Source organism: Pseudochaenichthys georgianus, unplaced genomic scaffold, assembly GCF_902827115.2.
Source record: "Pseudochaenichthys georgianus unplaced genomic scaffold, fPseGeo1.2 scaffold_412_arrow_ctg1, whole genome shotgun sequence".
In the NCBI taxonomy this organism is placed as follows: Eukaryota; Metazoa; Chordata; class Actinopteri; order Perciformes; family Channichthyidae; genus Pseudochaenichthys; species Pseudochaenichthys georgianus.
In genome coordinates this window covers 1-9973 of record NW_027262977.1, presented here as the reverse complement: position 1 = coordinate 9973, position 9973 = coordinate 1, and the positions used below count along the sequence as shown (strand labels likewise).

Genomic DNA, 9973 nt, shown 5'->3' with positions numbered 1-9973 from the left:
TCCTGCCCCCCTCCCTCTAACATCACCAGAAGTCATGATTTAAGGCAGGGGTGCCCAACCAGTCGATCGCGATCGACCGGTCGATCGCGGGGAGATTCCCAGTCGATCGCGAGATGTGTCTAAAAATAGAACAACAATATTCTGTTTTATCGTTAATGTCCTATAAGATAATCTTCCCGTGCCAGAATAATGCACTTGAACGCACCAAAGCTTTGTGATTGGCCAGCGTGACCCCATGTGTGGGGGCGTGGCTGGTGGGCAGTGGGCACTTGTTCGCTGACGTTCTTCGTGTCAACAGGAGTGACAGACAGTCTGCACACAAACAAGACCGCAATTATGGCTGAAGCAAAAAAGCCCAAAATATATAATTTTCACTCCGAGTGGGAGGGTGATCATTTTTGTATCTATTCCAATTCAAAGTCCATCTGTCTCATCTGCAATGCGAGCGTGGCTTTATCGAAGAAGGGTAATTTAGGAGCGGCATTTCAAAACAGTGCACAAACGCTATGAGACGGAATTCCCTCCTAATTCTGCCCCACGTTCCAAAAGGGGAGGGGCCTGAGAGGACAGCTAAATGCACAGCAGTCCATTTCCACCAGGCCCAACAACAAGAGCAAGGCTGCTACCAGAGCATCTTATCGTGTCAGTCACGCTCTTGACAAACACATGAAGTCTTTCAAAGACGGCGAAGTTGTGAAAGAAGCATTCCTGGAGGCTGCCGACGCGCTTTTGGGGACAGTAAAAATAACAGAAGCATTTCAACAGGTTTTTGATATAATACAAACTCAAGTTAGATACCGTTATTAATCAGCTGTAAATTTTAATTTGTTTGAACTTATTCATTATAATTATTGTACAAAATGGTATAAGAATGCAAACTTAAATTGATTATAGTCTATTATCAATTCAGGTTAAGAAACTAGTGTTGCTTGCATCCTATTTTAAAGGCATTTCTTTTTATAATCTACTAAAATGCAACAAAAGGGTTTGATTCTATTAATTGTGTCTCTTTTATTGCACTGTTGCAGCAGATTCCTGTGTAGCTTCAGATCTGAGTTGTCTTATTAGTAAGCCTAATTTATACTTTTGTAGCAACACTATTTTTATATAATGGCAAAGAAAGGGTTCAGAGTCTTTTCTCTTTGTCCCTGTGTCATATGTGGCAGCACTGTTCAATGTTTCTTGAAAACATTACCCACTGTAGTATGTGACGTGTGAATAAACTCCAACTCTGTATCAACAACACTGTTGTGTAACTTCAGTTAAATACTTGTATGTGTGTAGATTAGAAAGAGGTAAGATAAAGGATCTGCAGTATTTTATGAAGTATTAATCGTACAAAGGTCAGTTTTATACAAGTAGAAGTGTGTATTTACCTGGTAGTAGGCTGTCAGTAATGGCTACGCCTCTCTATTTGGACTGGTAGATCTCGGCAGACTGGCAACTTTAAAAGTAGCTCTCAGTTCAAAAAAGGTTGGGCACCCCTGATTTAAGGGGTCACCCGGGCCGCCCTAGTATGGTTTGGTCACAGCCATTTCCATAGCCCCACCAAACATATTTTCCACCAGCCGCCACTGGGGGGTCGGTTTTCTCATTTCCTCAGTCTGACCAGCGGCGCGGGACCCTCGCTTTGTCTTCCTCCTGCTTCTCTCAGGAACAGCAACAGGTAGCCATGGCGAATCTCCATTTTCTATCGTTGGGTTATTGTCCGAGAAGTTTCGGATGTGAAGAAGTTCCTCTCTGCTATATTGTATAGCAGAGTTGGTGCGGTCGGCTTGCATGTTACGAACCATGTTAAAAGTAAAACGGCAAAAAGGAAATAAACACGCACAAAATACGAAAAAGGGCAAAGTTGGAGAGGAGCCAAAAGACAATGCGGCCATCTTCACCGGCGCATTCCAGCACTATGGACACAGAGAGTAGAGAAGTAACTAAGATTTAGCAGCTAAAGGCACAGATAACAGAGCTAAAAGAGGGAATAGACAGATAGACAGATTATCTTGTTCCTAGATTGAATCTCTCAATAAAGTTAAGATAATTTGAATACAAAGATAAGGTGGAGCTGATGTTTCAAGGTGTGGCCATGCTCGCCCTCTCCTATAAAGGATGTTAGTTCAGACCGTCTTCACACTCAGAGCGAAGAAGAAGAAGAAGAAGAAGAAGAAGAAGAAGAAGAAGAAGAAGAAGAAGAAGAAGAAGAAGAAGAAGAAGAAGAAGAAGCAGAAGCAGAAGAAGAAGCAGCAGCAGCAGCAGCAGCAGCTTTGGAGCATCCATCAGACATCTCTCTCAGGTAAAAGAAACAAGGGAGAAAACACTAGAAAAAGTTCTTATCCTTTAACCGAATGCTGGGTTGTTAGTTACTTTAGGCAAGGCAAGGCAAGTTTATTTATATAGCACCTTTCAACACAAGGAAATTCAAAATGCTACATAGTGTTACAAAAAATGAAAGACATTATGAAAATGGCATTTCAAATCAGTCATTAAAAAGCAAAGATAATAAAGTAAACATTAAAAGAGAAAATACATGGATAAAAGTTACAGTGTATTTTAAGATGTAAATAGTTCAATTAAAAGTAGCGACAAAAAGGAAAGTCTTCAGCCTGGATTTAAAAGTAGTCAGAGTTGCAGCGGACCGGCAGGTTTCTGGGAGTTTGTTCCAGAGATTTGGAGCATAATAACTAAACGCTGCTTCTCCATGTTTAGTTCTGACTCTGGGGACAGAAAGCTGACCAGTCCCTGAGGACCTGAGAGTTCTGGATGGTTCATAATTTAGCAGTAGATCAGAAATGTATTTTGGGCCGAAACCATTCAAAGCTTTATAAACCAGCAGCAGTATTTTGAAATATATTCTTTGACACACAGGAAGCCAGTGTAAAGACTTCAGAACAGGAGTGATGTGATCCACTTTCTTAGTGTTAGTGAGGACTCGAGCAGCGGCGTTCTGAATCAGCTGCAGCTTTCTAATAGATTATTTAGTGATACCTGTGAAGACACCATTACAGTAGTTGAGTCTACTGAAGATAAAAGCATGGACAAGTTTTACCAAATCCTGCTGTGACATTAGTCTTTTAATCCTAGATATGTTCTTTAGGTGATAGTAGGCTGATTTAGTAACTATTTTAATGTGACTGTTGAAACCCAGGTCAGAGTCCATGACTACACCTAGATTTCTAGCTTTATCTGTTGGTTTGAACATTGCACACTGAAGCTCAGCGCTAACTTTTATATGTTCTGCCTTGGCTTCAAAAACCATTACCTCAGTTTTATCTTTGTTTAATTGGAGAAAGTTCTGACACATCCAGTCATTGATTTGTTCAATGCACTTACTCAGTGTTTGAATTGGAGCAAAGTCTCCTTTGAAATTGTTACGTAAATGTGTGTGTCATCCGCATAGCTATGGTAACTTATTTTGTTGTAGATGTTAAAGAGAAGAGGCCCCAAAATAGAGCCTTGAGTTACCCCACATGTCATATTTGTCAATTCAGATGTGTATTTACCGATAGAAACAAAAAATGTTCTGTCCTTTAAGTAGGATTCAAACCAATTTGGAACTGTTTCCGAAAGTCCCACACAGTTTTCTAGTCGGTCTAGTAATATGTTGTGGTCAACAGTGTCAAACGCAGCACTGAGATCTAATAATACCAACACTGAAGTTCTGCCACTGTCTGTGTTTAAGTGGATGTCATTGAAGACCTTTACAAGAGCAGTCTCAGTGCTGTGGTTTGGACGAAAGCCTGACTGGAACACATCGAAACAGTTATTTAAATGCAAGAAGTCACTCATCTGTTGATAAACAACTTTTTCAATGATTTTACCTAGAAATGGGAGGTTTGATTTGGGCCTGTAATTGTTCATTACTGAAGCATCTAGATTATTCTAATTTTTTTTCTGAGTGATGTGTTGTGTCTTTGTCTTGTTTTGATTCCTCTGGAACAGATTGATGACGCAGGCAGTTGAATATGTTAGAGATAAACAATTTCACTCCTGACTTGTTCAAGCAAACTCCATTCGCCTTAAAAAGATGTCTGCGGTCCCAGAAAAAGTTAAAGTTGTCAATAATATTGACAGAATGGTCAATACAGACAGTTGAAAGCCAGGTGTTCAGTGCAGACAATCTGCTGAATCTCTCCACTCCTCTTCTGACTGGCGGTAGAGGGCCACTGATGAACACCTCTGCATTTAGAGAGCTGACAGTTTCCAACAGACATTTAAAGTCTTCTTTCAGCACTTCTGACTCTTGTTTCACAACATCATCTGTTCCAATGTGCAGAACCACATTCTTCACAGTCGGATGTTCAGCCCCAATATGCAGGATCTTCTCAGCCAAGTCAGAGACCACATCCTTGGGAAAACAGAGTGCTTTGGTGTTGTTCTTACTACACAGACATTTTACATCTCTTGCTTTAGATACTTACAAGCTGATTCTGAAAGAGGATATTCTAGGAAAATGAATGTCACATGTATTTATTAAGCTGATTAACAATGTGAGTCAGGCAGCAATAAGATATTTAACAACACCATAAATCCCATTTTTAAAAAGGTACAGGCTTGCAGCATTCAAGACTGTTAAACACACTAATAGAGCTGATCTGTGTGCAGATGGCTGGCCTGTGCTGGATGGCAGTGATGCTGACCGTCCTCCTGTCTGCTGGAGACAGGGCGGACGCTGTGGACCTGGAAACACTTGCCTCATACGTAAATCAAATCAGTGCAATGTGAGTCGCTTTCTGAATCTTTCACTGAAAGTCACTGTTATTACTTCTTCGAGACAAAGCAATGGTCTGTGCTATGCAGGATGTTGTTACGATGAATAGAAAGCACTTATAAAGTAAGGCAGTAATATCATCATATCATGGTTCCCTGACATGAAGAGGAGTGCAAAGAATGTGTCTGGATCTGCACGCAGGTACCTCGGCTATGAAAATGTGTTTCTAATAAAAAGAGGGCTGATCCAGATAATTTCCTTTTATTTATAACAAATGTGCTAGGAGTAAGATGCAGCTTTTATCAACGTTAATACAATACGATAAGACTTCATTGTCATGTCAAGTCTGACATTTTTCTTTTTCCTGCAACTTGTTCAAGAGCCTCTAACACATTTGACCTGGATTTAACTCTGGTGCCAAAGGAGTGCTTCAGTCTAACTTTATTAAATATGAACTTACTCTAAACACACTGCAAGAGAATACTAACAAAAGCTGTTCTGGTAGTTGGTACTGTATTACAATTTAAAGAATACACCCTTTCGTCTCAGTATGCCTATACTGTAGCAACTTAAAACCTGCAGAAATATAGCAACTGCTTTCAGTATTTTTGTAGCTCAGTTTTACTAAAAATATTTTAGATATTGCCAAACTCCGACCAGAATACCCCAAAGACAAAGCTAAGAAATCCATGCAATCATTTGTTTAAGGGTAACAGAATTGGAAATGAATTTAAAATCCACTTTAGAGCCTTTTGCAGGACAAAGCTTAAGAAAGTCTGCATCTCCACAGAGTGACTGGGGCCACCTAGTGGATCATCTAGGTTACTGCTTTAAACATGCATGTATCAAACAGCAGTACATTTTGTGTTGTACTGAAAGATCTATGATGCATGATGGGATGTTTTTCCTTTGACAGGTACGGAACCCATGGCACGTATAGTCTGGCTGTAAGCATCCCATTACCAGAAATGAACAGGAACAAAAACAAGAAAACCTTCCTAGAGGACCTCTTGAAGAAAAGTGATCCTGTTGAGAGAGTGAAGGATAAGCTCGACAAAGACGAGGTGTACGTCGGGACGAGGGTGGTCGCATCCAAATTCCATGAGGAAGGTCAACACGCAGAGTCTCGTGTTGTGGACAAGTTGGTCACTTTGTTCAATAGCGAAGTAAATAAAGCTCAAGATATGTTGCTTTTCTATGTTTTTGCCACCCCATGTGGAAAATGTTTACAAATAGGAACTACCAGAAGCCTCCTCGATAAGTACGATCAAATACGTCTATGGCAGAGTTACGCTGTTGTGTTTTCCGAAGTATTCCAACCAAGAGATCAAAAAGATAGAATTCCTGATGTTAAAATGAGAGCTGCCATTCAGGCCTTCGGGAATTACCAGGGCCCCCGAGGTCAAATCGGTCTAGACCACTTATTCCGTTGTATGAAACCTGAAGGATCCAACAGGATGGTGTGCATCAGTTGTGACAATGGTAATCAAGTTGCACACCAGTGTTTTTCAGATGAAGCAGAGCCTGGTCCCAGCCAAAACCAGCCTTCCTCTCAACTCATACAGCCTCAATAAGTCCGAGGGGGTTCCTTCTCACAAAGGGGAGGCAGTGGAGGCTGGCAGGTTTGCGGGCGGAGGGAAGCACGGCTAAAAATAAAAGGCGTTAACCTTGAGTAAAATAGACCCTTTTTGCTTTAACAAGACTAAGAGCATTTCCATTTCTCAGTCTTCAAATAGTAGATTCCTTTCTTTGCATTATCTTGCATTTATGTAGCGCTCACAGGAGATGTGAGTGGAGGAGACAAGGAAGAGACATGAGGAGAGAGGAGTCGAGGCAACAGGCAGAAATAAAACTTCTTCATCGTGTATTGTGTTGCTATACCGCTGTATTTCTGATCTCTCTAATAAATCACCTTTTCTCTCTTTGAAATTATTGTTTCATGTTTCTTGCTAAAAATAAAGACCAATTGGTTTAGGTACAATTAGGTTCAGCTCAATTCAAACTAAAGCAATGTCTCCTTTGGGTTGGCTTATTTGAAGCTTCAGTACATGCACCTCTCTTGTTATTCTGATTGTTTATCTTCATGGTTTGTTGCAAGGTGCTAAGGATAAAAGCATCAGCTAAGTTAAATGTAAAGTGCTAAATATCCAGGTGCTAAGAAAGAAGTGAAAAGAGACAATGGAGCCAGGATGTAGAGGGGAGGGATGAGAAATGAAATGAGATATGAAAATTAATCGGACGCAGAAGAGGAGGAGGTGAGGAGAACAGAGCATGAGCTAGAACATATAAAACTCTATATCATCATCATCATCAGCATCAGCATCAGCTTTATACTCTAGGTCAATTTTTAAAATAAATGCAACACATATCAATTAAAAAAGGAAGTTATACCAATGTTTCCACGGAGGTACAGCACTGAGACACAGATTTGAAAGCAGCATATTGACAGAGTTATTATGAGAAACATTCAATCGACAGTTGAATTTGTACTTTAGATTTCTCAAGAGAGCATGGAACTTGTTGACTCGTGCATTACAAAACATTTCACTTGCACTGCACCACCTTGGTTTTCTAACCAGTATACACAAACAGTCATTATAAGCCACCTGGAGCTTCTGGAGGCTCGCCTTCTTGAGCCACAAGGGGGCAGTATACAAAGGAGTACAATAAGCTCTCAAGAGGTTCACGTAACCTTATCTGAACACCAAGAGAATGTTCTAGTCTTACACGCTTCTCTGCGCTCTCTCCTAGGCAGTCATCCATAGGAATCCCGAACCCAATAAAATACCCAATATTAGCGGTGTGTGTGTCTGCCCAAGGACAATTTAAGGTAAAACCTAATAGAGGTGTCATACATAATAACCTAACAAAAGTAAATGTAACAACTACTACAGTGCAACAAAACAGGAAGATTAAATGTGGTCTCTTAAACATAAGATCTCTATCATCTAAAGCAATATTGGTAAATGATTTAATATCAGATTATAATATTGATATATGCTGTCTCCCTGAAACTTGGTTGAGACATGAAGAATATGTCAGCATAAATGAGGCCACTCCACCCAGCCATGTCAACACTCATATTGCTCGAGGCACAGGCCGAGGAGGTGGAGTTTCAGCAATGTTTGACTCAAGTTTACTTATCAATACTAAACCAAAATTAAATTATACTTCCTTTGAAAGCTTCGTTTTTAGTCTTACGCATCCGACCTGGAAAACTTTGCAGCCAATCTTATTTGTTACAGTGTATCGTGCACCAGGTCCTTATTCAGAATTCTTATCAGAATTCTCTGAGTTTTTATCAACCTGATATCACCAGAATGCGTGACTCCACCACGACTCCTTAACACCACAATGCGTGGTGGAGTCACGAACTTTGTTACATTTGCGTGTCGGCACCACGCAAACAACCCCAATGTAAAGTGAATGAGGCTCCTTTGTCGTGGTGTACACACGCATTTCTACAACGTCCCGCAGTGAGCTTTTATTCTATAAAACGTTTTTAAAATCTACTTTATAGCTTGTAGTAACTCACGGGAGGCTTATTTTATTTTATTTGTATTCATAATTATTTTTATTTTTCGTCAAAATGTAAAAATTACATTAGTTACGAATTTGTGTTCTCAAAAAACAGTGCATTGTGTGTAATACAACTGTGATTTTTATTAAATTAGTTAGTTTTTAAGGAAGGTTTGAATTGTGTGCAATGCTTTTGTGTGCAATGCTTTTGTATTTTCCCCCTTCGATTCAGAGAAACAAATATTCTTTCTGAGTTTTTGGACGGCAGAAGACACTACACTACCCAGAATCCTCAGCTATCGTTTGGGACTACACCATGAACCCCGTGATCAGCCCTCAAGCTCTTTGATTGGTTGACCTCCAACTGCATTCCATATGAAAAAAAAAAAACGTTTCGTAAAAGAGAAAATCATTCTTTATTCAGCAGTGCTTGCTTTACTCTTTGAAAGTCATCACATGAATGCATTGTAATAAATGGTTTGGCTACATTAAATATTACACATCTGTCTTAGTTCTTTATTTATCTACAGAGATCGGGCATCATAATAGACCGGAAACTATTCTTTTACCGTTCTGTTTTAATTTCACAATAAAGTTAGTAGTAATATTTTGTTTTGATATTATTGTTTTTTATTAACTTCTAGACCGCTGGGTCATGTTAAGACCATCTTTTTTTGGTTTCTATGGGTCTTTTCCATCGCTTTTGTGTTACAAATATCAAAACAATAACAAAATAATATTCGTCGTAAACTAAACCGGAAACAGCAGTATATTTTATTGTGTTAACACTGTAAACTTGACAGCCTTTTAACCTATGCTTTTAACCCAAACCACCTACTGGTTAAAGCACGTTATTGCACGTTTAGAGTAATTGCAATGCAGGTAGATTGTGTTGCTTTTTAATGACTGTTTAAAATGCCTTTTTCTTAATGTCTTTCATTTTTGTAAAGCACTTTTGAATGTGTTATATTTTATGAAAACATTCAAATATTAAGAGTACATACAAAATAGTGGGAAAGTAGAAGGTCAATTATATAGATATAGAATAGAAAAAATCAAGAAGATACTCAAATGATATCTAGAGTAAAACAGTTTAGTGCCTGATAGGAGGATGTGCTAACTAATAAGGCTTTAATTAAAGAAATGTGCAGAATACGACAGTGTAATGGTGGAGGTACACACATATTGATAGATGTCTTGTAATGCACTGTTGATGAACCTGTGACCCAAGTTTGTCATTCATTGCATAACTACACTGTTGTGTATATGATATGTCAATAAACCTTAGAAAATCTTGAAATCTTGAAAGGGATGTGCAAAATAGCAATTATATACAGTCTTTAATGAACTATTAGAGAATAACGAGTAATGAATATGCTTTAAACGGATCTGCAGATAAATATGTAGTCTTCTCAAGCACCAACTATCAAATATCTCTCCTGATTGTTGGCACTTGACAATCACCTTCACTGAATTTCATTCAGGTGTAACTAAAGTCTGATTTAAGGGTTGTTTATATTTCACATCATTAATCCAAATCTGTAAAGTAACTAAAATAAAACGGTTCTGTCTGCTGCAGTCTGGCAGGCGGTACCGCAGCATCCGGACTAAAACCACCAGACACAGAGACAGCTTCATCCCACAGGCCAGAAGACTATTAAACACCTGAACTTAGAAATAACATTCATCTGGCTGCTACTTAGAAATTATTTATCTAATATATCATATTCCAATCACTTGTATATAATC

The 9973-nt window shown here is 39.1% G+C and overlaps 1 protein-coding gene across 1 annotated transcript; it reads left to right on the top strand.

Moving 5' to 3' along the window:
- Positions 1-1623: 1623 nt before the first annotated feature.
- LOC117442342 (ralA-binding protein 1-like) lies at positions 1624-6634 on the top strand. The gene is made up of 4 exons (XM_034078337.2): positions 1624-1666; positions 2106-2290; positions 4600-4715; positions 5622-6634. Exons 2-4 carry the CDS (start codon positions 2107-2109, stop codon positions 5643-5645), a joined length of 324 nt encoding a protein of 107 aa, XP_033934228.2. The 5' UTR covers positions 1624-1666; position 2106; the 3' UTR covers positions 5646-6634.
- The last annotated feature ends 3339 nt before the right edge of the window (positions 6635-9973 follow it).

What these genes read in the sequence shown, in the direction of transcription:
- LOC117442342 (XM_034078337.2), top strand. Translation starts at nt 2,107, where the DNA reads ATGTTAGTTCAGACCGTCTTCACACTCAGAGCGAAGAAGAAGAAGAAG. An exon ending in CCATCAGACATCTCTCTCAG is followed by an intron (nt 2,291 to 4,599) that starts GTAAAAGAAACA and finishes ATCTGTGTGCAG; the next exon opens with ATGGCTGGCCTGTGCTGGAT. An exon ending in GTAAATCAAATCAGTGCAAT is followed by an intron (nt 4,716 to 5,621) that starts GTGAGTCGCTTT and finishes TTCCTTTGACAG; the next exon opens with GTACGGAACCCATGGCACGT.